The sequence below is a fragment of the Carassius auratus genome, chromosome 34, assembly GCF_003368295.1.
Source record: "Carassius auratus strain Wakin chromosome 34, ASM336829v1, whole genome shotgun sequence".
NCBI classification, from domain to species: Eukaryota; Metazoa; Chordata; class Actinopteri; order Cypriniformes; family Cyprinidae; genus Carassius; species Carassius auratus.
Window position 1 is genome coordinate 11,687,149 of NC_039276.1, and position 26,993 is coordinate 11,714,141.

The following is a 26,993-nucleotide window of genomic DNA, read 5'->3' on the forward strand; positions in this document are numbered from 1 at the left end:
TGAATGAAATCCTGCATTTTCTTGCCAAATCACTCACTTCAAGATGCCAAGGCCATCTTGAGGGGGCACCCTTTTTTTCAGGGGGGGGGGGGGGGGCACTAGTGTTGAATGGTGCTTCTGCCAGGTGCTATAAGCTATATCAATGTATATTACCATTTAAAAGTTTTTTTTTTTGTTCTTGTTGTTTTTTTTTTTGTAGGCAAGACAAGTCTCTTATGCAAGCCAAGGCATATAATTAATTATAATGTGCAATAATGATCATAAAATACAATTAAAACATGGAAAATATGGTGAAATAATTGCTTTATGTAAAATATATGTTTTCTAATGTTAAAGTAATTAATTCCTGTGGGGACAAAGAAGAATTTTCTTCAACCAGCAGTATTTAAATGTACTGATCTGGAGGTGTTATTACGGTCAATGTTGAAAAAAGCTTTGCTGCTTGATATTTTTGATGAAACTTTTTTTTTTTTTTTTTAGAATTCTTTTATAAAAAGAATAGCAAAATACCATATATATATATTTTGGTATTCTTTTTATAAAAGAATTCAGAAAAAAAACAAGTTATATATAAATATGTTATATATAAATCTTCTGTAACAATGTAAAAGTCTTTGCTGTCACTTTAATGTCAATTTAGCAATTTAATGCAGCATTGATAAAAGTATTTGTTTCTTTGACAAAAATTTTTTTTTTACTCACCTACATTTTTTAATAGCACCATGTATTATATATTTAAATGTTAGTGCTGATGCATTTAAAGTTGGCATCAATAATGATGAATTTATGTAGAAAAGTGTTATAACCGGGCACATATCCAGTTGTTTGGTGCAGTGAAATGTACATTTGGCATTTTAAAGAGCCAATTGCTCTAATCACAGCTAAAATTCCCCAACACTGCTGCACTCTCCACAACATAGCACTTACATTTTGTTACTGAATCAACAATAATAGGAAGAGCATGCAAAAAAACAGGCACAATTCACTTTTAATCCATGAAGTTTATAGTGAAACTCTGTGTGCTTTCTTTTTGAAATACTGTAATAGGCAGAATGCATTATACTGCAGAGTAAGCAGCATGGTAGTATTCTATTCTGAACACAGCCAGTGTGGTTTATGTATTTGAATTATGTTTGTGCAAGTAAAAGGGAGTCATTGTAATGGATTTACTCACAAAAACACAAGCAAAACAGTTTCAAAAATGTGTGAACTGTTTTTTTATTGAAAAGACGTCAAACTGTTACTAAAAGAGACTCATCGAGAATGTTTAAACTCATGCCATGCAGTTATGCGCTAACTCAGCAGCAGCAGCATTTGTGTATGTGTGTGTGTTAACGCCTGAGAAAGGAGTTCCCCTGTTAGACAGATAGCTGCTATAGTCAGCATTGTGATGCTATGTTGTTTACTCTCTGAATGGAAGTCGTTTTCAAAAATGCAAATCCTCTCTGCTAATTATCTGCTGTTGTCTCCCCACAATAGCCACTCCATATGGTGCCGAAACATTAAGTGGGCCTTCTTTTGGATTTCACTGTGCGTGTGTGTGTTGATGCGAGCTCCTTGTGCATGTTAACACACGCGTACCATCCACTTTAATATATGTAACAGACAGAGATGTGCTTGTTCGTGCATGTGCGCTGGTCTGTTAGTGTGTGCATTGAACTGAACTATGTGTGTGTGTTTGTATGTGGTGGATGGAGCCGCGTCTGTTTGTTTGGCGGAGACTCTGGATCCAGGCATGTTGGAAACAGGAGCAGATTGGAGCATATTGTGGTGGCTCTGACTATGTTATGCCTTCAGAATGAGCAGAGGGAGAGCAGGACACCACTCATCGACTGGAGACACACTGACCACATGATGAGTAATTTATAGGTTTAGACCGTGCGTGCGTTGTGGGCTGCTTAGCTGAATTAATATAATACAACCAGAGTCGAACTTTGTTGTGTTGTGAATATTGTTGAAACTGTTCAGTTTCATCTCTCTTTCTCAATTCAGTTTCAGTTCAACTGAAAACCAAAATTTTCTTATTTTTAAATCCTTTGCAAATTCATGAGAACCTAAATGGTATTTTAATTTAAATGAAGTTACAATTGTAGTGAAGAAGTAATATTAAATCGCTTCTCAGTAAATTTGTATGGCGTCTTATACATATAATGACACCTGGTGGCAAGGAGAAGCATCATCCCGGCATTCAGTTTTCAGTCAATTGTTCTTATTCTATTGTTCTTGTTCTATGAGTGAAAGTATATGATAATTGGGATAAAACAAGCATTTTCCTGCTGATCATGTGATCTCAACATAGTAAAGCAACTTGCTCAGAGAAAAATAAATATTTTTAGGCCACCGCTATCAAATGCGTTTGATGAAACATATTTTTCAAATATTCCAAAGATATTTATTTGTTTGTTTGTTTGTTTGTTGTTTGTGAAACTTCTACTTTTGTAGAAAAACAATGCTGATTTCACTTACAACAAATTAAAATATGAATTCAATATAATTAATGAAGTATAAAAATGCAATACAGAGTAAATAAAGGATCAGTAAATTTGACATAACTCATTCCCCTATAACATTAAAAATGATCAATTAAATATAATTAAAATAAAAATGCAATAAATAGAATTAATAATAAAAGAATCATTTAAATTTTAGCTATACTGGGTCAAATGTGTGGTATACAGGTGTGGGTTGCAGGTGACATAATTAAAGAAATTGATTGTAAATGAGAGCGACTCTAAAGGAAAGAAGAGCATTAAAGAACATGAAAGGAGGTTCTGAGAGATGGAGACAGAATTCTGAGCTGGTGGAAGAATATTTAATGCTTTTAGAACGTTTCAGGAGGGAATCGCTCCTCGCTGAGCACTTCCTACAGAAATCTTATTGGACACGCACAGACACACACACACACATACAAACTTAAACACATGCAGTTTTATAAGTACATAGCAGGTAAGAGGATATTGCTGGTCTAATACTAGTTATTTCCAGCATTTGTTGATGCTACTGTGTAGTACTGTGATATGTATGATGTATATGGTCATTACTTTTTTTATAAACATGCTTATTATGTGAGATGAGCTATCGAAATAATTTTTCATGCTCCCTGCAATAGATGCGGAACAGATGATGATGTGAGAGGATGGGATGATGGGATGATGAGTGATGGATAGAGAGAGACAGATAGAGTGTGCTGTGTGTGTGAACCCATCATATCCTAACATTATTAATGACAACAGGGGCACTCTCTCACTCCTGTGTGTGCCTACACACACACACATAAACACAACTCAAGTATCACAGACAAACAAGGGAAAAAATGAGACAGAGAGAAACTGGGCTGACACACATTCAACATAGAAAGAGGGGAAGAAAAGGTTATCGTTCTTCCTGTGTCTTCATGCAGTCCCCAGCCAAGATGAGCAGAGAGAAAGGAACAATGCAGGAAAGACTTGACTATCTATCTGTATTATATATATTGAATTGGACTGATGAGAGTTCATTTTAACCTTCATGTTCTGTATGGGCTCTTAGAACCCCCAAGGGCTCGAAAATATACCAATAAACATTGAAATGTCTGGTTGAAACTACATTACTTGTTCTAATCTTTTGAGATCTGATTAGAAACAACATTTCCGTTTGATAACATGCATCATCCTTTGATGAAAAATTGCTTCATTACTTTTGTTTGTAGTCTCAGAGAACCCAGATACAAAGCGTTCATAAATCCAATGAAATTTAACATGCACATTTCAGTTCTGTCAGTTGTTTATTTTTATTTCTTGAAATTTATTGTATTTTTCAGAAATGTTTTTTGGAGGGGTCCAATCGACACTGAACAGGTCACGTTTATTTATATACTGTAGCACTTTAAACAATACTGATTGTGAACAGAAGTGAAGGTACTGAAATGGATCTTAGTTTTATTCTTATAAATGTCCTATTATTTTTAATTTATGTGAGTCATTGGGGCTTCTGAGTCATAAAAACAAGTAAAGTCGATATCAAATGAACATGCGGGTTAACTAAATATAAACTTAATTGAAATGTATTCACTATGTGACTTTGCTTTGCTTCCTCACAGATGGCACAAAACGCACACACAGAAACACACACGTATGTTAACGCAGAAGTGGGGAGGATATGTGCAGAGGTATTCAGAGAACACTTCTTAATATTAATCACCCTTGCCCAAAATAATACAGTTGTTGCTAAGCAACCATTGCGAGATAAGGGCATTTCTCTAAATAAACATCTCAATTTATTATTGGGTAAGATTGGACACTGATATCCTTAAAGGAACAGTACAAAAGCAGTGGATTTCTGCAAAAGCTGTGTTTCTGCTTTTAGGATGTTGGGCTAAATAGCCTGGAACCAGATATTTGTGGTTTACAAGCCCATTTCAAATATCTGGCCACAGCTGTGGATTTAATGATGACTTAAATTATTATTTTTTATGCCATTTCTTGTTAATTCACATCTAATCTTTGTTTAATAAACATTGGTATGTAATGTGCAGTAGACAAATGAGGGATCGTAACAGCCAGTGAACAGCAACCTAGTTATCCGCTTCATATTTTATAGCACATACATTTTCAGCTTTATTTGAGAAAGAGAGAGAGTGTAAAAGAGGAATGACTAGACGGAGAGGTCGCTTTATCTCTGTTCTGAAGTGTTCACTCTAATCCAGAGTCCTTTGTCCCACATTTTGGGCCACAGTTTCTAATCATGCATATGACCCTGTTAGAGCTGCCACGACCTTTCATGTGCTGGTAATTTTTGGCATGCTCTTTAAAAGGAAAGTTCACCCAAAATTCTGTGATTATTTACTAACCCACATGTTGTTCCCAAGCCGTATGATTAGAGAGATTTAGCAGAATGCCTGAGCTACATTTTTCTAAAGCGTAATGGGACCAGGGACAGGTGTGGTTACAACCTAGAAGCATTGGATCCTGCATATTTCACCTTGTGTTTTGAGTAATATCCAGGTTCAGATTTCTTCAGACTAACAAAATAAATGCTGGTTTGTTGCATATGTCATCCAGACAATATCTTTCTGTTTAAGTTGGCTATTCTTGGCCAGAATAACAGAAAAATGGACACCGAATTTATCCTTTATAAGCCTTTTTATGTAGATGTGGAGATAAATGGCATATGTAATCAGTTACCTGTTCTTGCATAGAGACACAATAAATAAAGTGGAATTTCACTCTCTACTTGAAACTGTCTTTGTACCGCTCTTTGATGCTTAACCTTTGACTGTGTATCCCACAAATGCATCTCTCTAAAGTGTTCGATCTTTGTCCTTTCTGTCCTTCACTTTAGTAAGACGAAATCCTTTCATCTGACATTGCACAACACCCGTCCTTCCTTCTGCTGCGGTTTAGTTTCAGGCATAGCTTAAACCATACATAAACCACATGTCAGTCTGTTAACAGACTCATACTCACCTGCATTCAGAAAAGAGGAGTATTAAACACACACACTCACATGTGTCAAACACCGAGCATTTCACAGTCAATCATCTACAAACTGTTGGGAATTACATATACTTGAACAATCTGCCATTTATGTCTTTTCCTAGCCTGAGCTCGACAGATAATCAGATCAAATCAGATTTGCTGCCCAAAAACACCTCATTTGTGTCCATCCTGGCAGTTTGTCAGATATCCAGCATATATTATCTTTCCTTTGGGGATTTGAACTCACAGTCCTCATTGATGACTTTTAGAAGCTGAAGGAAACTGAAGAGAGTGTGAGTCCCTTAAATTCAAACATAAAAAAAAGATACCTTTAAAGGAACAGTCAACTATTCACCCTCACCCTTGTGTCATTCCAAACCTGTATATCTTTTTAACACATGGATCCTATTATATACCACTTTTATGTATTAAAAAGATTTATTAAAATGATTTCTGAAGGATCATGTGTTACTGAAGACTGGAGTAATAACTGCTAAGAATTCAGCTTTGTCTTTAGAGGAAAAATTACATTATAGAATATATTAAAAAAGAAAAGAGTTATTTTAAAATGTAATACTATTTCAAAATATTACTGTTTTACTGTATTTTTTATCAAATAAATGAATCCTTGGTGAGACTTCTTTCAAAAACATGAAAAAATATTACCCAATTTTTTTAACTGTGTATATATGTCACACACCTGGACTCATTTAATGTGTTTTTGCCCGTGACCCAGTTTCTGTCTTTCCGTGTTTGATTAGTTCCCAGGTGTGTCCATTATCTTCCTCATGTGTTCCACGTCCCTGTTAATTTAATGATTCCATCCACCTGTGTTTCCCCAATTATCTGTTGTTCATAAGCCGTGTCCCTTCAGTTCTGTGTTGTCGGGTCTTCTCACTTGCAGCTCACTTGTGACATTTGCCACTTGCTACTTACGTGTGTCTACCTCTGTGCTCCATGTTGGATATCCCCTGTGTTGGATATATTAAAAACCTTATTCCGTTTATCCTCGACTCCGTATTCCTTCAGGCAGCGTAAAACCGTGACAGAAGACCCGACCTCAAAAGAGAAAATAGAAAACTGCGTGTTCTTCCCTCCGTTTTGCTTTTGTTTTTTCACAGTCTTTTCTTTTCTTAGTGTCTATGGATCCCCTCTATCGTCCCGAATTCCTCATCCTCCTGCTGAAGCAGGAAGGACGTTCTCTCGAGGACCATACCAGACAGTTTTTCCTATTAGCTAATGCCACCAGCTACCCGGACGGCGCGCTCTGCACCTTCTACAACACCAGCCTGAACTCCAAATGCAGAGCGTTGTCGTCCGAAGATGGTCCTCGAGAGGATTTCGCCGCATTCGTGGAGTGGACTCTGGCGAGAAATGGGTCACCTCTCACCGTCTGCCCCATAGAGGACCTCGCCAGCCCCACTCCCGACCCAGAGACCAGCCAGCCACCATCACGCCGCACGGAGCCAGAGCCCACCGCAGCCGCAGAGTCCGAGCCATCCACTGACAGGGAGCCGGATCTCGAGAGCGCGACTGACCAGGTGTGTGAGCCGGCAACACTGTGCATCGTGGGAGTCCTCGTGGAGATCGAGGGCGTGGAGGAAAGCCCTGCCCACACTCCTGCGACTGAGGGTGAGCTATATGCAGTCTCTGAAAGTCATATGGAGCAAGTTCTGGATCTGATGGACTGGTCTACGGAGGTAATCCCTAATATTCCTGTTTCCCCGCTGGTTCCGTCCAGCCCTGATTCCCCTGTATACCCTCTCAGTCTCCCACTCCTACCTCCTCCAGTCATTTCCTCTGCTCCATTTCCGCTGGTTCCGCCCAGCCCTGAGTTTTCTGTTTCTCCGCTGGTTCCGCCCAGCCCTGAGTTTTCTGTTTCTCCGCTGGTTCCGCCCAGCCCTGAGTTTTCTGTTTCTCCGCTGGTTCCGCCCAGCCCTGAGTTTCCTGTATCTCCGCTGGTTCTGCCCAGCTCTGAATCTTCTGTTTCTCCGCTGGTTCCGCCCAGCCCTGAGTTTTCTGTTTCTCTGCTGGTTCCGCCCAGCCCTGAATTTTCTGTTTCTCCGCTGGTTCTGCCCAGCCCTGAGTTTCCTGTTTCTCCGCTGGTTCCGCCCAGCCCTGAGTTTCCTGTGTCTCCGCTGGTTCCGCCCAGCCCTGAGTTTCCTGTTTCTCCGCTGGTTCCGCCCAGCCCTGAGTTTCCTGTGTCTCCGCTGGTTCCGCCCAGCCCTGAGTTTCCTGTGTCTCCGCTGGTTCCGCCCAGCTCTGAATCTTCTGTGTCTCCGCTGGTTCCGCCCAGCTCTAAATCTTCTGTGTCTCCGCTGGTTCCGCCCAGCTCTGAATCTTCTGTGTTTCCTGTATTCCCTCCCAGCCTCCCTCTCCCGCCTCCTCCCAAACCTGCTGGTCCCTCTACTCCTCTTTCGCTGGTTCCGTCCAGTCCTGATCCTCCTGTCCTTCCTCCCATCCTTCTCCTCTCTCCTCCTCCTAGACCAGCCAGTTCCTCGTCATCCCTGCTGGTGCCAGCCAGTCCCGCAGCTCACCCTCAGTCCGCGCCATCGGGGCGCGGTGGTTCGCCGCTGGACTGCCAGTCTCCAGCTCCGCCTTGGCGTGTTAAGGCCCTGTCTCCGCCTCCAGCCTCCGAGCCCTGGACTCCTCCTCGGTCCTTCGACCCAGCGGCTCCGCCTTGGCTCTTAGCTCCCTCGTCTCCACCGTGGCCTGTCATCCCACCTGCTCCACCGGGCTCCCTCGTCCCTCCGGCTCCACCTTGGTCAGTCGTCGACCATCCGCCGCCTCGGGACTCCTCTCCTCTGGTTCCACCTCGTCACTCCATCCCTCCGGCTTTGTCAGGCTCCTCCTTCCCTCCGGTTCCACCTCCATCCTCGGTCGCTCCGGCTCCACAGCAGTCTGCCAGGACCCTGCCTCCGCCTTGGTCGCCTGAGCCTTCTGCTCCACCTAGGCCCTCCGGAACCTTGACGTCCCCCTGGCTCTGCGGCTGTGCTGCTCCATCTTGGGCTCCTCACCCACCGGTGCAGTCTCCGCCTGTCGGCCCCCTGGTGTCGTCGACCCTTCCTTCACCATGGCTCCTCCCGCCGTCGACCCCACCTTGGATCTCCGTCCTGGCTGGTCTCTGGTGGACCATCTGGCTCCTCCTGCTCCTGTCTCCTCCCTGGCTCCTTCCTCCGTCGTCTCCTCCCTGGCTCCTCCTTCTGTGGTCCCTGTCTGCTAGCCCCCTCCTGGAAGTCCGTCCTCCACCGGAACCTCCTCCCAAGTTCCCACCTACGCCTCCCCCTGTTGTTTCTACGGTGCGAGGACGCACCTACCGGGAGGGGGGAGTACTGTCACACACCTGGACTCATTTAATGTGTTTTTGCCCGTGACCCAGTTTCTGTCTTTCCGTGTTTGATTAGTTCCCAGGTGTGTCCATTATCTTCCTCATGTGTTCCACGTCCCTGTTAATTTAATGATTCCATCCACCTGTGTTTCCCCAATTATCTGTTGTTCATAAGCCGTGTCCCTTCAGTTCTGTGTTGTCGGGTCTTCTCACTTGCAGCTCACTTGTGACATTTGCCACTTGCTACTTACGTGTGTCTACCTCTGTGCTCCATGTTGGATATCCCCTGTGTTGGATATATTAAAAACCTTATTCCGTTTATCCTCGACTCCGTATTCCTTCAGGCAGCGTAAAACCGTGACAATATATGTATAATATATACATTTTCTATATTGCTTGCCATACAATACAGAATACAAAAACACATTATACATTTGCTAAACAGCCAGACAGGAAAACTGCACTGGTTCTCCCATTCAACTGAACTGAACTGACTATACTATTGACTCTTCAGTCCATCCTAATGTAATGAGGTGCTGATATATCTGGATTTATTTTGGTGATTGAAACAGAATCTCTGGAGAAATGCCGCCTTTGTGAGGGGGAGGGGACACATATATGTCAGTATGTGTATGTGTGCTTTTGTATTTAGAGACCGTTGTAATACATCTAGAATAGTTCGCTGTGAAATCATATGTGTGTGTGAAACTGTTTTATAATAGAAAACTTTCTCTTTGTTCACGAATCTCCCTTTACAATTCAAATGTGCTCAGCGCTCTAAAAAATGGATTAAACTGTACTAATTGTCTTTTCTCTCTCATTTGCACACTCTTTCAGTGTCAGACACACAAGCTGTAACATCGGTGAGAGAGGTGCTGAGGCAGGGTCTCTATTATGACATCAGAAAGAAAAGATGAGGGGAGGACAGGGAGTATGAAAGGATCTGCGGAGGAGTACCTGTTCACAAAGCCCTATTCTATATAGATAATTAAAGTCTTACTCTTCCCCATTGGGCTGCACTGCATGAAGAACAAATCAGGTAAAGAATTGGAGGAGGGGAGAAAAAGATGGATACAAAGAAATATGTACATTCGGTTTGCTAAAGCATTGGCACTGGGAGATTCTTTCTTTAAGTGAAGTGAATTCTGAGTGAAGGTCATAATGTTAACATATAGGTCTCTATTCGTTTATTCATGGCTGTGTGATGTCTTCAGACCTGCATGTTTGTGTGTGTGTGTGTGTGTGTGTGTTTACAGGAATGCTTGGTCAGTGTTTCGGCTCTGTTGGTAAATGAAGCGAATCACCGCAAGCAAACAGCTCAGTACACTTGCTTTTCATTCAAACGCATCGAAAAACACACTCAAAACAGCAAAATGGCCCTGGATAAAGCTTAGAGCTCTCTCTGGTGGCAGACCTTATTAAACATCTGCTTTTTTCTAGTTGTTTCCTAAATGATGTATTGAAATTGCTAATTTAATCCATATCTGTAGTGCGTTATCCTCTGATTAGGAGGAATACGAGATTGTGATGAAAACAGAGAAAACAACTAGATTTGCATTGTCAGTGCTTTCAAGGCAGCTAAATTTATAGTGTTTGAGTTTTAAGCTTGAATTGGTTTTGTGATAAGGAATACTGCATCAGAGCCTCTTGATGTCATCATGGCAATCAGCACACATCTGATTTTCTGCCAGCTATGCATAAAAATAAACATGCAATACAACACTGCTCTGATTATATAGGCAAAACAGGAGAAAGACAGGAGAATTGCATTTTAAATACATTCTATGAATGTAAGTCAATAAAATATTGTTAATATTATTTCTTAGATTTCTTGAAAAGAAAACAGTACAGTGGTGTAGTGTAGTTTTTTTTTTTTTTTGTAGTGAGTATACTGTGATTGTTTTTCTCTCCTAGCCTCATACTCACCCGTCCCAGGGCAGCACCATATAAGCACCACCACACTCACGAAATAGTGCTCTATGCTTACTTTTATTTTTAGGAGCAATTGTGCTGCTTATTTAAAATGTAAAAAAAAATTAGGAGCAGAAAAAAAAAATAGGAGCACCTTTATGAACAAGAACAAATATTTTCTTTCCCATTTACAAATCTATACTGGACGTTGAAATATAAAATGTTGAGTATAGAAATATTCAGTGATTTAAATTACTGAAATGATACTTGAAACTAAAATGAAACTAAAACTAGGTGGCGGCAAGTTACTGATTTTATCACTGAATCGTTCACTCAATTGATTCATTCGAATGGCTGATTCATTAAGGAACAAAGAACATGACGCTTTATAAATATATAATTGAATTGACTCGTTATAATTCTTAATTTATAAACGTAGTCAATGTATGCTTCAGACACGGGTCATGACGAGGTGTTCCCCATAGCGCCCCTTAGAGGACACAGTGTCTCGTTCCCTACACAGGGAACCATGGTTACATTCATAACCTGCGACGTTCCCTTTCAAGGGAATTTCTAACTGTATCCTCTAAGGGGCAATATGGGAAACAGTATACCCACGCCGCCATGCTGAGGGGAGTGCAGGCCAGAATTATGGCCAACACTAAGTACCAACTCTACCATTTCCATGGGAGTTGCCCCTGGGACATTTAGAAGGCTGTCTGTGACCCATAGGTGACCCTTCTTGGAAAAGGGGAGCGCTGCTAAATTACCACGAGAATCGCCCAAATAGCCCCTCATGTTGAGGGAAGCGATGCTTGAAGTGTTTAAACAAATACATACTGGCTGAATAGAGCCCAAGGAACCTAGGTCTAATCATCTCAAGAAAAGACTCAAGAGTCTTGCGTGCACACTTACCACTTACGTGGATTTTAGAAAGTGCGCAAAGTGTTCACGTGCACACTAACCACCATGTGGTTTTCAGAAATTGCACAGAGCTTAGCATGTGAACCTAAAGGTTTCTAAGCATCACAGAGGTGCTGAACCACACGGGAGAGGCAAGTTCAAATTTTACAAACCTCTGGTGAGGGGAGCATCACCTGAGGCAGCATATACAAGAAAGACTTCTGTAACTGCCACCTCCACTTCCCGCTGGATGCGACAGCACAACTAAATGGCCAGGAGACCCCTCAGGGTGAAAAGAAGAAGATGAAGAAGAAATGGGGATGGTGTCTTGTACAATCAGGCAAGGAACACACTGAATAAAGAGATTAAAGTGGCTAAAAGGACCTACACTAAAAAGTTGGAAGATCAGTTCACTTCGAATGACTCAAGTTCAGTGTGGAAAGGTCTGAGAGTCATCACTACAAGACACAACCCCCCTGCACTTAGGTGAATCAACAACTTGCTAGCGATCTGAATGAGTTTTATTGTAAATTCGAAACCCCCAACACCCGCTAGCACTAATACCTCCTCCAGTCCCCCTCTCCCCACCTCCTGGATGAGCACCAGGTCTTCAGGAAGAACAAAAGAAAAAAGGGCACCAGGCCCAGATGGTGTTACACCAGTCTGTCTAAAAAACCTGTGCTGACAAGCTGGACTCATCTTTTCACAGATCTTCAACAGAAGAGTTGTGGGAAGTTGTGGGAGTTGTGGGAAGTCCCTTCCTGCTTCAAACGCTCCACCATCATCCTTGTTCCAAAGAAGCCCAAGATAACAGGACTATTATTAATGACTACAGACCTGTGGCTCTTACGTCTGTCGTCATGAAGTCGTTTGAAAAACTGGTTATGGCTTATCTGAAAGACATCACTGGACCCTTACTGGACCCTCTGCAGTTTGATTACTGAGCAAACAGGTCCGTGGATGATGCAGGAACTTATGTGAGCATTCTGTTTGAGGACATTAGTTCAGCTTTCAACACCATCAGCCTGACAGGTCTCCAGACCAAACTGACCCAGCTCTCTATTCATAGCTTTATCTTTCAGTGGATCACCAGCTTTCTGACAGATAGGGAGCATCTAGTAAGACTGGGAAAATTCATGTCAAACAGCCACTCCACCAACAATGGTGCCCCTCAGTGATGTGTTCTCTCCTTACTGCTCTTCTCCTTGTACACCAACGACTGTACATCTGAAGACCCCTCTGTCAAGCCCCTTGAATTTTGCAGACGACAGTACAGTCATTCGTCTCATCCAAAACAAGTGGAGTCATTTAGATTCTTGGGAACCACCATCTCTCAGGACCTGAAGTAAGACAATCACATTGACTCCACTGTTAAAAAGGCACAACAAAGGTTCATATTTCCTTCGCCAGCTGAAGAAGTTTAACCTGCCACTGTTCTACTCAGCCATCATTGAGTCTGTCCTGTGCTCTTAAATAACTATCTGGTTTGGTTCAGTTACAAAATCAGACATGAGAAGACTACAGAGAACAGTTCAGACTGCTGAAAGGATTATTGATGCTCCCCTGCCCACCCTTCAAGAACTGTATACATCCAGAGTAAAGAAAAGGGCTCAGAAAATCATTCTGGATTCCTCACATCCAAGTTATCCCCTTTTTGAACTTTTGCCATCTGGCCGGCACTTCAGAGCTGCAAATACCAGGACAGCCAGGCACAAGAACAGTCTCTTCCCCCAGGCAATCTTCCTCATGAACAGATAAATGTTCCCCACTTATAAAATAAAAATTTGCAATATCCTTATATTTATTTGTTACCACCTCCATCCTGGTACATCCCTGCATCTCACCCTATTCTATTCCACTATCATCTATAGCACTGTTCGTACAGTTTATTTATTTTTCAGTTTATTTTTCAATATTTGTCTTTATATTTACTTATTATTATTTATTTAAAAACATTTTGTCTGTGTGTTGTTCTCTCTGTGTAATGGAAGCTTACGTCACAAAAAAAAAAAAAAAAAAATCATTGTATGCGCAAACATACTTGGCAATAAAGCTATTTCTGATTCTGATTCTGATAAGCGCTCGTCATCACAGTTGTAAACACGATGGCTTTCTTCTTTCATGAGGGGGTTTGGTGCCACAGCATTTTTTTTCCCAGGTGGAACGTTAAAGAACGTGACACATATGTCTCCCCGAAATTCTGTATAATTCAACCTATCTGATGATTACTCAGACACTCCTGAAGTGTTTACACTTTTGTGTCCCATATGCATCAGGCGTTAGCCAGTAGTCCATGGGTGTGACGTCTGAGGCAGAAATGAGTATTTAACTGACCGGTGATAGCCCCCGTTTCACCCCTCTCAGTCTTGTTCCATTGATATCCTAATCAAATTCAAATTCAAATCTCTCTTTTTATACTTCTGCAATTGCACTTCTACTCTAGCTTTTGTTTACTCTTGAAATTCAGTATTATGGCGCTGCTAATGTTGCTGGCTCCTGTATAATAAATAGCTTGTGTTTTGCCTTATTTGAAAGTAGCTTTGGATAAAAGCGTCTGCTAAATGATTAAATGTAAATATAATTCGTTTAAAGGTCTCAAACTGTGAATGTCTGAACATTAACATCACATAATTTGTGTTTATTATTATGTCAACAATACATCAAACCCAGTATCAGTTACATTTCTGTGACTTGATGTCATTTACAGTATGTGTGTATGGTGCTGTTTTACAGACTTGTGGTCTCAGTATCTCTTTAATCAGATGCTCCACATGTACTTCACATCCTGGTGAGAAACAGATGCTATTTCTGGTTTGTTTGGGGGCCCAGAGCAAGATCTTCCCTGGTGCTGGGCCTTATTCGTTGGTAGTCTAAAGACATGCCTAATTAACATCAAATAACTGACAAACATCACAACATTAAGGCAGAAATACCACCTCAACCGCAACTAAAGAAAGAAAAGAAGCAGCACTTCAAAAACCACTGAGGATAAACATGTTCATACACTAAAATAAACACACTGTTGTTAGGGATTGTAGTTCTCAGTTTTGCCTTTTCACAAAAATTAGACTGAGATCAAATAATAATCACCCAATCCCTTTCTGACTCATAAGATTCTGATTTAACAGCTCACATGCAAGATTGTCTTGCATTTCAATTTTTTTTTAACTGCAATAACCTTTTTTATTTCTTATTCTGTGGCAAGAACAGACTTCCATACTTGGTGGATAGAGAGAGAGAGCAGGAACCTACTGTTACATATTGTATTTAAGTGAGTGTAGTATTTTATTAATGGCTTATAATAATATAGTTGAATGCATATTTTGTTCCCTGTTTTTTAACAAAAATCTGTGTTCGATCAAATAATAATGGGCATGCTCTTAGGGTTCTTCCCCCGTTGAAGACCCTTGCTTTTAGCAGAATAGCTGTAACTGATTTTAATGCTTTAAGGGAGTTTCAGAGAAATCTTAAAGAAATACAATTCAAAGAACTGGGAACAAACTGCATTTTATTTTCTCTCAGGAGGAAATAGTCTTCAACCATACTGTATTGTCAAGAAAACGCTCCCTTATTATGATCCTGCCCGCCTGCTACACTGGCGAGTCCCATTAACCTACAAGACACCATTGTAAGCTTGTCAGCTGCCATTGAGTACAGTGAAACCCCCCAGTGGCCAGTGCTGGGAAAGTATCTCTGGCTTCATGAACACAGTATTCTTACAGAGGGCAACAAATCCTGGGCAGAGGAAGTATTGAATCAAAACAAAAGGAAGTTTTGTATCAATGTGTAATCACAAACCCCCTTTCCCTTGCAGGAAGCATGCTGAACCTGACATGCAGAGCCTTCTTCGGGTACAGTGGGGACATCAATCCACTTGTTTACTGGATGAAAGGAGAGAAGTTCATTGAAGACATGGATCAGAGTCGCATTCGAGAGAGCGAAATCAAGTAAGAAGGAATACAAGAGCAAGGTGGAGGCGAGAGTAAACATGTTGTATAACTGAAACTCAACACATCCCCCCCCCCAGCCCCTGAATTAAGGATATCATGCTGAAAAGCATGTGCAAACATAAGAATTGCATGCAAATTACACATCAGTTTTATAATAATAGATTACACCATCATGGATGGACAGATGGATTTATTTATGAGCTCAGTGTAAAGACCATGGTAAATTAATAGCTCAATATTATGATAATATATCAAAGTTCGATGGTATTCCTATCACTGTACCACCACTGTGTTTCTGTAGTGGTGTACAAGAAACAGTTGCTTTTAAAAACTAGCTTCCACTGTGTAATCACTTATTCAATACAATAGATTGTGCACGATAAAAGCACACTTTAAATGTTCACTCAGATGTTGACAGTACATTTTCAATTACTGATATCACAAGCTGGTATATGAGCCTATTTATATCTAGCAGGGGTGGTCGCTGTGATGACACACTATTATTAATTCCCCTGTCTGAAGGAGAGCTGGATCTGAGCAGGCGCTGAATACATCCTAATAACACAGCAAAATGTAGCAAATATATTTGCATTTACATGCAGTTAAGGAGCAGCATTGTCAGCATCTTTTAAATGTAATTTCAGTTTCAAATGATTCAGCCAGGACAAACAAGAGAGTGAATGTGTTGTTATAATTAAATAAGAGACCCATTTTGTTGAATGCCGACCAAACCCGAAACCCTTCCTCCTAAAATTTCTAACCTCTACAAGCTGCTCAGTCTAAAATTCATCCCCGAAATCCTCTAACAAAAGGGTCTAATTAAAAAACTTTTATTCCACAGCCTTCGGTGAACAATGGCTCATTGTTTTGTTCTCTTCACCAGGACTATTAGAGAACACCTGGGTGAACAGGAAGTGTCCATTACTCTGACCATAGATTCACTGGAGGAGGTAGATCTGGGTAATTATTCCTGTTATGCGGAAAATGGCAATGGGAGAAGACAAGCCAATGTACAGCTTGGGAAACGAGGTAACACATTCAGCCGTAACATACATGAACTCAACCAACCGAGTCATACCAGGTGCATCTCATTTAAAGGAACAGTTCACACAAAATTAAAAATTCTGTCATTTTTTTGTATGAATTTTTTTCATAAAAACCAAGATGTTTTGAAGAATGTTAAGGCTGCTCTTTTTCATGAAAGTGGAAAGTAACCAGGTGCTGTCAAATAAAAAATCACCATAAGAAATGAATGAAAGTGCAACCAAATGAGTTCATATATCATAGTAGTTTATAAGACATACAGTGTCTTTGTATGAAGAACAGATGGAAATATAAGTAATTCACTGACAGTCTTTCTTTCCAGTGCTCAAAAGTTTGAGGACGGTACAATTTTTTTTTTCTTAAGACCCATATGCTCAGAAAGGTATTTATTTAATTAAAAATACAGTAATATTGTGAAATATTATTACAATGTGAAATAATTGTTTTCTATTTTAATATATTTTAGAATGTAATTTATTCATGACAAAGCTGAATTTTCAGCAGTCATTACTCCAGTCTTCATGTCACATGATCCCTCAGAAATCCTTCTAATATGCTGATTTGCAGCTCAAGGTAACTTTTCTTATTAGTTTTAATGTTAAAAATAATTTGTGATGCGTAATATTTTGACCGGCCCTAATCACCTACTGTATATACTTTTTCTGTTTGAAAAAGAGCAGCTCAGATGTTCTTTAAAGGTGCTCCTTTAAAAAAATATGATGACTGAATTTTCATATTTTGGGTAAACTTTCCCTTTAATGTGCATTGGGGATTCTTAACATACACAACACAGAATGTTCCTATGTCTCTCTCTTTCTTTCTCTCCTTTCGGGAAATGCATCGGTATCTAAAATTCACTCTCTTTTAGAGAGAGCTGCTTTGAAGGCATCCTATCTTCTCTTTTAATGGCAGTTCAGAAGAGGAGACAGCTTCAGCAGTTCAGACACATTCTCTCCCTCTCAGCCCAACTCAAACCTCATTCAACTGTTCTCACACACACACAAGTGAATAAACACTCTCTCTCTCTCTCTCTCTCTCTCTCTTTCAACTCGTCTTAGCCATACACACATATTTCTGCAGATAATCTCAAAGCCACACACTCACAAACACACACACAAACCAAATCTCTCATATGCACCCTCTCTCTCCTTCAATCTTTCAGCTTCTCTAAAGCATTTGAGTGTATCTTGCGTGTTTTCCTCCATTAGCTGTAGCGCAGAGGAGCTTTGAACAATATGAGCATCATTAGCACTTAATCATTCTGAAGACATTTTGCATTTCTCACCCCTTGTGTGTGTCCTTAGCACAGCATGAATTTCCATGCTGGTCCAGACTGGTTTGGTGCTGATATGGCTGGTAGATTTGCTAGTGAAACTAATTGACAAGGGAAGTCTTGCCGGTTTAGCTAGATGCCAGCATGCCTAGCATCCTATGCTGGAGATAGGGGACCATATAACTAAATCTCTAGAGTCTTAAACTAAAATCTGATAAGAATTCAATTCTCCAGCTAAAACTGCCATGGTTCCAAACTAATGAAATGTGACCCTGGACCACAAAACCAGTCATAAGGGTACATTTGTTGAAACTGAGATTTATACATAATATGAAAGCTTAACATTGATTGAACATTTCATTGATGTATGGTTTATTATGATCAGACAATATTTGGCAGAGATAGAACTACATGAAAATTTGGAATCAGAGAAAATCGAAATATTGAGAAAATCATCTTTAAAGTTGTCCAAAGTTTTGATATATTTACAGTAGGAAATTTACAAAATATCTTAATGGAACATGATCTTTACTTAATATCCAAATGATTTTTGGCATAAAAGAAAAATTGATAATTTTGACCAATGCAATATATTTTTGAATGACATGATATACAGCCAAGTATGGTGACCCTTACTCAGAATTCGTGCTCTGCATTCAACCCATCCAAAGTGCACACACACAGCAGTGAATGTAAATGATGTATAGAGTCAAAAGTACTACTATATTTCTCTTTTTAATTTGATTTGATGTCATTCACAATCCTTCATGGGATTATAGTTCTTCCCTCACAAGAGTACACGTTATTCTGGGAATATTATATTTGTAATATGTTTTCTCTCTTTTTTCATTTTGTCTCATGTGGTTTATCTCTCTCAGTGGAGCTGATGTACACTGTGGAGTTGGCTGGTGGACTGGGTGCAATTCTTCTGCTATTGGCTTTGTTATTATCTGTGTATAAGTGCTACAGGATCGAGCTGCTTCTCTGCTACAGGCATCACTTTGGAGGGGAGGATACAGATGGAGGTAAAGGCCACATGCACACCTCCTACAGGAGCTACTGAGCACAACATCGCAGCAGTTACTTATTTGTTTCTAACTGTTACAATATATGTAATTATTAGAGTTACAACTCTTTTATTTCATATTATAAAAGATAATTTTATTTCATATTTATTTCAAGTAATATTGTTAAATTGTTTCTTTCTTTCATTCATTCTTTCTTTTTCTTTAATGTGTTCTTGTTCTTTTTCATGTTGATTTTTGTTGTTTTTCATTCATATATTATTTTGTTTATTTGTTGCTTTGTTTTTTCTTCTGTTGTTCTTTTTTTGATGATTTGTTTCTTCTTTGTTATTTTTGTTTGTTTCTTCTTTTCTTCTCTTTTGTTTGTTTATTATTTACTCCATTAATTTCTTTGTTTGTTTCATTGTTGTTCCTTTTGTTCTTTTACATTAATTAATTTGTTTATTATTTTTTCATTCATTTATTTGTTTATTCATTTGTCCATTCTTCCATTTTTCTTCAGCATTCCATTTCATCTGTTCCTTGATTCACCTGTTCTTTCTTTCTTTCATTTCTCCTCAGAAAACAAAGAGTATGATGCGTACCTGTCCTACAGTAAGGTTGAGCTGGATCAGTGGGGTCAGGAATTACAGGAAGAGGAGCGCTTTGCTCTGGAGATTCTCCCTGATGTCCTGGAGAAACATTACGGATACAAACTCTTCATCCCTGACCGAGATCTCATTCCTACCAGCAGTACGTGCAGAATGAGTGTTCTGTGTGAATGTATGTCTTTGTTAGTGTGTTTGTAAATGTTGTCTTAAATGTTTAAAACATTTCATCAGCACATGACATTCACAGAAATGCCGTACTATTTTTTTTGTGGAGTTTTAGGAGTGTTTTCAGAAACCCACAACAATCACAAAAGAAAGTTGCACGGACAGAGATTTGACAAGCAGGACTAATTGTACAGAACTAATGAAAACTCCTCGATCATTCATAATGAAGTATGACATTTTCAGCTCATAAACATGATAGCAGCACTGGATTTATCTTGCTTCCTAATACTTAGTAATTTAATCATTTGTAATTAAATCTAATTAAACTCCCTCATCAGCATTAATATGACCAGAAAGCCTTATGTTGACTAGAAAACAGCTTGGTGAAAAAAAGAAAACAATTATTTAGTTATTTTACAAACTTTCTGTAGAACAAAACAATAATTTTATCAATAATATTCCTAAATGTTGGCAAGTTTGTGCCTTTGTGACACGGTGCATTTGTTTGCATCATATGTCAGGTGTTTTTGCCCTGTTCGTGTGCTGTGTCTGAAAGCTGAATGTTTATGTCCAGGTATGAGCAGTCAACATTACCAGGATGACACACATCTTCTTAGAGGTACAGCTTTGTTTGAATGCAAAAACGCGCGTGCACACGTGTACTGTATGCACAGTACGCATACATTGTGCATGCAGATTGTTCTTCATGAATGACTGTGGTTGTTCTGTCTTAAATGTGTGTTTGTCTTCAGCTGTGCATTATTTTCAGTCCTCATGCGACTTCTTATTTTGGGATTACAGTTTCTTTCTTTGTCTGTGGTGTTTATTTCCTGTAGCGTACATAGAGGACGTGTCCCGCTGCGTAGACATGAGTAAACGCCTGATCATCGTGCTGACTCCGAGCTACGTGCTTCGTCGCGGGTGGAGTATATTTGAGCTGGAATCCCGTCTGCGCAACTCTCTGGTTTCAGGGGACATTAAAGTGATCTTAATCGAGTGTGCCGATCTGCGAGGAGTCATTAACTACCAGGACGTGGAGGAGTTAAAACAATCCATTAAATGCCTGAGCGTGGTGCACTGGAACGGCCCGCAGAGCAACAAGCCCGGCTCGCGCTTCTGGAAGCAGCTCCGCTACACCATGCCATACCGCTGCCCCCAGCAAACCCTCACCAATCACGCGCTGGATGCCAGCGAACCCGGCCCCTTCGCCGACCTGCAGACCGTCTCAGCCATCTCCATGGCCACAGCCACATCCGCCGCCTTGGCGCCGGCTCACCCCGAGCTGCGCCCGTCTCTGCGGAGCTCATACCGCTCGCACTCGCTGGCAAGACAGAAACACTCACACTACCGTAGCTATGACTATGAGCTGCCCTTCACAGCTGGAGGCACGCTGCCGCCACAGCACACCTATTGCAACCTGCCCCTCACCCTCCTGAACGGCCAGCGGCCTGTCAACAACAAGAACCACCGCCAACACAGCCTGGACGAGCACCACGCCAACAACGCCATGCTCCCGCTGTTGCCCAGAGAGACGAGCATCTCCAGCGTCATCTGGTAAACACAGAGAATCCGAAACGCAGTTTCCTAGCTTGGGCCGCCTGGCACACGGTGGACTATATAAACTGGTATACAGCACAGGACACAATGGGATTAGTGGTTTCCTGTGATCAGAATGATTGTTCTGTCCACGCCAAGTGTGTCTGAGGATGTGAGTCTTTTGAGCATTGATCCGGCGTTGAGGGACGAAATAGTGGTGCACCTATAGGCGTGAACTGAGCATAGAAAGTCACACCACATGGAGGTATACAGGGTCTCGTGTAGATGTTAGCATTATATTTGTAGCACCGCTGTCTTCCTGTCTCCATGTTCGGTTTGATCACCCCATCTATTTTTACTTGTTAACGCTTGATGCTTTTGTTTTGTCCCTTCCTCTTTTTTTAGGTTTGAAATGGACATTTGATTGAGATGTTTTGTTTTTTCAGCCTTCTTTGGAAATGGACTGAAATCGTTTTGCTTGGAAGCTATTGCGTTTTGTTTCGTCCCTCTTTCTGTTGTCCGATGTAAGGTATGTATTTATGGTTTTAACTGCAGAATTTTCAAGAAGGAAATATATTACAAATTATGCAAAATATATACGAAAGCCTAAAGGGGTCGACAGAGGTGATCAGAGAGCAGTGCCGTCTTCTTTTACAAGAGGAACAGCACCATTTCTCAAATATTAAGGGGATTTTAAATGAGGAGAAATCTATTTTTATATATCTGAAGAACGCTGATTCTCTAACACCACAGGGTCAATGGGACAATGGGACTGAAGACTCTCTTCTTTGTGAATTTGGGGTATTTTATACAGTTTGCTACATTGTTCTCATCTGTGGAGAAAAGGAAATGTTTTATGTTCACTTCTGAAACAATAATCAACTGCTTTTTTGTTTGTATTATTTTTTTTATGCTCATACTCTAGGACTTTTGATCCACAGACAGACCTTTTCATCTTCTTTTACATTTCTAATCTGTTTAGCTCTCAGTCTGATGTCTTAACCCACTGGTTACACGCTTGTCTTTTTCTCCTCTAACTGCTGTGTGACTCAGATACATGCTGGCATGTTTCACAGAGGAACACAGGCCTGTATACTCGCATTCTAGTATAGAGTGTCAAACAAATCATATGATTTAATAAATGCCCACAGTCAACATGTATTTGTTGTATCTCGTCTAGAGGTTTTACTGATCTAGGGGTTTTCACTTATGGCAGCATGTACTGACTCTAAGGGGGAAAAACACAAAGCTAGAATCAGAACCAAGAGGTTTGACACTAAAAAAAGAGGTCTAACTGTATAAAAAAAGGAAACAAAAAAAAAAATCTGAAACTATTCCTGTAATTCCTTTACTCCTATTTTACTTTGTTCCTTTTTTTCAATTTCAATTGCAAAAAAAAGAGTTGTTTATAAAAAAAAAAATTAGAATTATGTATGAACTTTTACCTCTTGAGTATGCATAGAGACTAGTTGTGTATCCTGATTTGAATATTTACTGTATTATGAACAACAGCTATCACAGAGAGATGTGTGATCTCTCTAGAGGCACAATCATTTTTCTTTTTCTATTGTTTCTCACTGTGTACAGTAAAGTCACAAACCACTATAAGCTGGTCGGTGAAATTTTGTGTGTGTGTGTTTATGGTTGGAGAGGTGTGTCAGGCCTGATGTGAATTTTCTCACAGTGGATTGTCTGAATAAGACACTTATATTTGACAAAAAGAAAGTTTTAGGTTCTAGTTGAGCTGCTTAAATTGAATATTTCAATTATGCTTTTCAACAAAATGGTAAATACTGGATTCTACGCTGAATAAGCAAAAATCATATCATATCATATGCATATGAATGCACCTCTTTAAATAAAAGAGAAAAACAACCTGTTATATATGAACTTATTTTTTGTATTACAACAGACTGTGACATCTAAAAAGATTTTATGTTATGCTTTTTAATCCTTTGGATTTATTATAGAATGGAAATGAGTCCAAAAGTTACAATGAATAAATCCATATTTACCATAAACAGACTATAAGTAATTATTGAACATAAATAGACATATTGCCATAAGATAAAAACAATACTTAAAATAGTAAACTGACAGCAAAGTAACTTGAGGATAATTACTGCCAATGCAACACTTCACAGTAAAGTTTAATTCATTAACATTAGTTAATTTATTGGGTATCATGAACTACCAATGAACAATATTTTTACAGCATTTATTATCTAGCTAAAAGGAAAAGGAAAATTTACTAAAAATATTCTCATCTTCAGGCCATCCGAGATGGAGATGAGTTTGTTTCTTCATCAGAACAGATTTATAGATTAACCTATGTGAAATAAAAAGCTGCATTTGTAAGAAACAAATACATCAAGGTGCTTTAACTTTAAACTATAACTTCCAGCCAAAACATGAGTCCATAATCAACAATAATTCTTCCTCTAGTGAAAAAGTCCATCCCCTGTTGTCCTCTCACATCAAAATCCACCAATGTATTTGTTTAGAACTTTTCTCACTTGTAAACGGTGCTTGATCTGTGCATATTTCCTGATTCAGACGAGACAAGCTTTTCACTGGAGAAAGCAATATCATAGATAGAATACTTGTATCTTAACTGGAAGTTGGGGTTTTAAGTTAAAAACATCTTGATGGATTTTTTTTTTCCTACGAACTTTAAGCTTTTCACTTCTGTATACATTAACTGATGTGTCGACTGGATTACATTTGGGTCATTATGATGTTTTAATAAACTGTTTGGACTCTGCCGGCACCCACTCATTGCAGAAGATCCTTTAGTGAACAAGTGATGTAATTTTCTCCAAATCTGTTCTGATAAAGAAATAAACTCATCTTTATATTTGACGGCCTTGGGGTGAGTACATTTTCAGTTTTTTTTTTTTTTTTTTTTTTTTTTTTTTGGCGTGAACTATTTCTTTAATGTTAATTTATATAAAAAAAAAAAATAAATAAAATATATATATAATATAATATAATATATATATATATATTATTGTCGAGTGTTAATTCATATTGCTTCAGAATATATTAAATTATGTTAATTTATATAACTCAATTAAATATATAAATTTGAAATAGTAAAATGTATTAGTATATACAGAAATCAACACTAGTTGTTAATTTAAGATATATAATGATTAGCTAATGAAAATAAATTGATCCTTATTGGAAAGTTTTGTCAGGATTTATATAAGTTTGTTGGTCACATGAATTTTCTTACATAAACTGGGTTTTTCAGGAATTTATTTTTGGGTGTGTGTGTGTGTGTGTGTGTGCCTTGGCTTCTTGTGGATGTAGTCAGTGTTGCTCTAGAAGTCACTGACTATTATATTGCAGAGATATTTAAAGCTGATGACCTGCTTCAGATCCTGTGCTGCCAGCTCGAGCATAACTTTCTAATCATGGCTCCTTCGTCTTGGTGATATTAATGTGTAGGGAGCTGTTATCAAACCAGAAGACACGGCTGTCAACATTCTGGAAATAGACTATTTACATCCCTCTAGCAAGCCACCAAAGCTGTATCATCGGCGTACTTGAAAGGAGCAGGTCACTGTTGTTACACTGCATTTGACTGCTGTATATTAACATGATATAACAGGGGAGATGTAGCAACACACATCCCTGAGGAGCGCCAGTCAGATGAGGTGCTGTTCAAACGGTCTTGCTGAAGAAGCGCTTTTGATGCAAAGAACCAACTTGCTGTTCACATTTACATCATGTAGTAGGTACTTTGGGATTGGACTGTATTAAATGCAGAAGAGTATGTTTTGTTTGAAAGCCTGATAAGCAAAATGCATGGTGTCCACAAATTCACATTTTTCAGATTAAAAACTTTTCCATATACTGTAGAGGCCCCATGCATTAAAGAAGAACTGATGTAAAATCAATGGGTCAAATGGCATTAAAAGATGTTGCAAATGGAGTTTTGGGTACAGGGTTGTAAGATGTCCAGGCCAGGGTTAAATGTTTCGAAAACATTCACGTAAACACAGATCCCTGCTGTGCAGCACTCCTTTAAACCCTTCCCCTTCAGCACATCTCGATAAACTACAAACCTAAGCTTTTAAAACTACTCAGACCTCAGGCTAGGTCTGTCAAACCAATATTCAAAGCCTGTCTTGGTGGACTTAACTTTTTCTAGTTTCATAGCTTGAATGCACATCAGAAATGTCAGTACACAATAAAGGTAATTGCAGACACATTATTACAACAACATTAACTACCAGTTTTTAAAGTTTTTTCCAAAAAGTTTATATATAAACTATAGGCCTAATTTATAAAATAAAAGGAATTTTTTTGCAAAGAACTCATGTTATATGGTATTTTCCTAATAAAACAAATAATTGCATTGTCTCATTCTTACATTCCAAAATATCATTCTGAAAATAAAAAGTCCATCAAATACACAGATTTCTATCATAAAATATTGTTTTTTTTTTATGTCTAAATCCTTCAGTAAATACAATGATAAAACAAATGCAAAGTTGTTTCTTTTCATTTCCTATTTAGATTGCATAAAAGTAGCTCTGACACACACAAAAAAAGTTTAAGTAACTCAATAATAATAATAAAAAAGTTTATTAATAGAACTTTACTGCACTAATCACAATGAACCAATCACTGTCCTGTGATTATCAAATAATTGATGGAAATTTTCAGGTACATTTTTGGAATGAATATACATGTTTGGAGAGCAAGGTGATCCTACAGGAAAGTTGAGCCACCCCTTGTTTCTAGACAACCTTAAACCATAAGACCACACATATTTGAAGATTTAAACATTTTACTCACTCTGTGATGGAGAGGGGTCCATGGAATACTTGGCAAACAAATTTAGGCTCAAAAACTTCTTCTTCTTTTGCTGTTTAAAGTGATCTTTGTATGTTCAAGGAAAAGTCCTGGGGTAAGTTGAGCCAGTGGCTCACCCCTTCTTATGATTATAAAGTATCATTTTATGGTTATTCTACATTATATTTCATTAATTTTACACCAAACATGATTTAGATTTTGTTCTTCAATGTGAACTTTTTGTTTTTAATTTTTTAAATAATATTAAAAAATGCCCTATCTTTAAATACAGAAGAGTGTGACTTTTAAGAAGTCATACATCCATCCAATCTATCCAAATCTATAGGCTATGTCCTTATTAGGGGAAAATGTTCGGTTTTACCTCAGCATAATCAGTGGCACAGTTTAACTCCATGTGGCCCAACTCGCCTCGCTCTCCTCTACATATGAAATGTCTTTAGTCGAGATTTAAGATTTGAATTCGGCTTATAGCGCCCCCTTGAGGACGAGACATGTGATCCATAAGATGTACTGTAGGCGGCGATAATACACCACTTCTGTAACGAACCAAAGTGAAACAAAAGAGAAGTCGATGTGTAAGATTTTCTGATTCATTAGCTGCTAAAATAAATTCTGGATCACGATCCTGCCTGAAAAATAAGTCAATATGATAATTTTGCCATATTGCCCACCCCTAAATAGAGGTTTTAATTGCACCACAAACCAGTGTGTTTATGATTACTAGAATAAAAAATGTTATTGGTAATCATAATAATGTGAAATAGTTTGCCCTATCAGGCAGCATAAATAACTGTTTTTGTACAGTTAATTGTAAGGGGTAATTCAAGTTAAGAATCGTTGCACACACAATTGCATTAAAAATACTGTGCATAGACTGAACTGGGCGAGCGTGATTTGTTGATCAAGGAACATGTCTTACTTGGCAAAATCACGACGACCTTACCAACTGTAGTGTTATGTATTTGTCTGAAATGTGTTTCGTTTC

General features: G+C 39.1%; 1 protein-coding gene across 2 annotated transcripts in view; it reads left to right on the forward strand.

Annotated features, from left to right (window-relative positions):
* LOC113053195 (interleukin-1 receptor accessory protein-like 1-A) overlaps positions 1-22,786 on the forward strand; it is an 84,911-nt gene extending 62,125 nt beyond the window's left edge. Inside the window, exons 7-12 of one of the 2 annotated variants that reach the window (XM_026218019.1) lie at positions 15,413-15,545; positions 16,432-16,577; positions 18,744-18,890; positions 19,452-19,622; positions 20,220-20,264; positions 20,482-22,786. In XM_026218019.1, coding sequence (XP_026073804.1) covers positions 15,413-15,545; positions 16,432-16,577; positions 18,744-18,890; positions 19,452-19,622; positions 20,220-20,264; positions 20,482-21,203 — 1,364 coding nt within the window. In that variant the 3' untranslated portion in view covers positions 21,204-22,786. The remainder of the gene's footprint in view (positions 1-15,412; positions 15,546-16,431; positions 16,578-18,743; positions 18,891-19,451; positions 19,623-20,219; positions 20,265-20,481) is intronic. The other variant, XM_026218020.1, reaches the window with a different exon arrangement.
* The last annotated feature ends 4,207 nt before the right edge of the window (positions 22,787-26,993 follow it).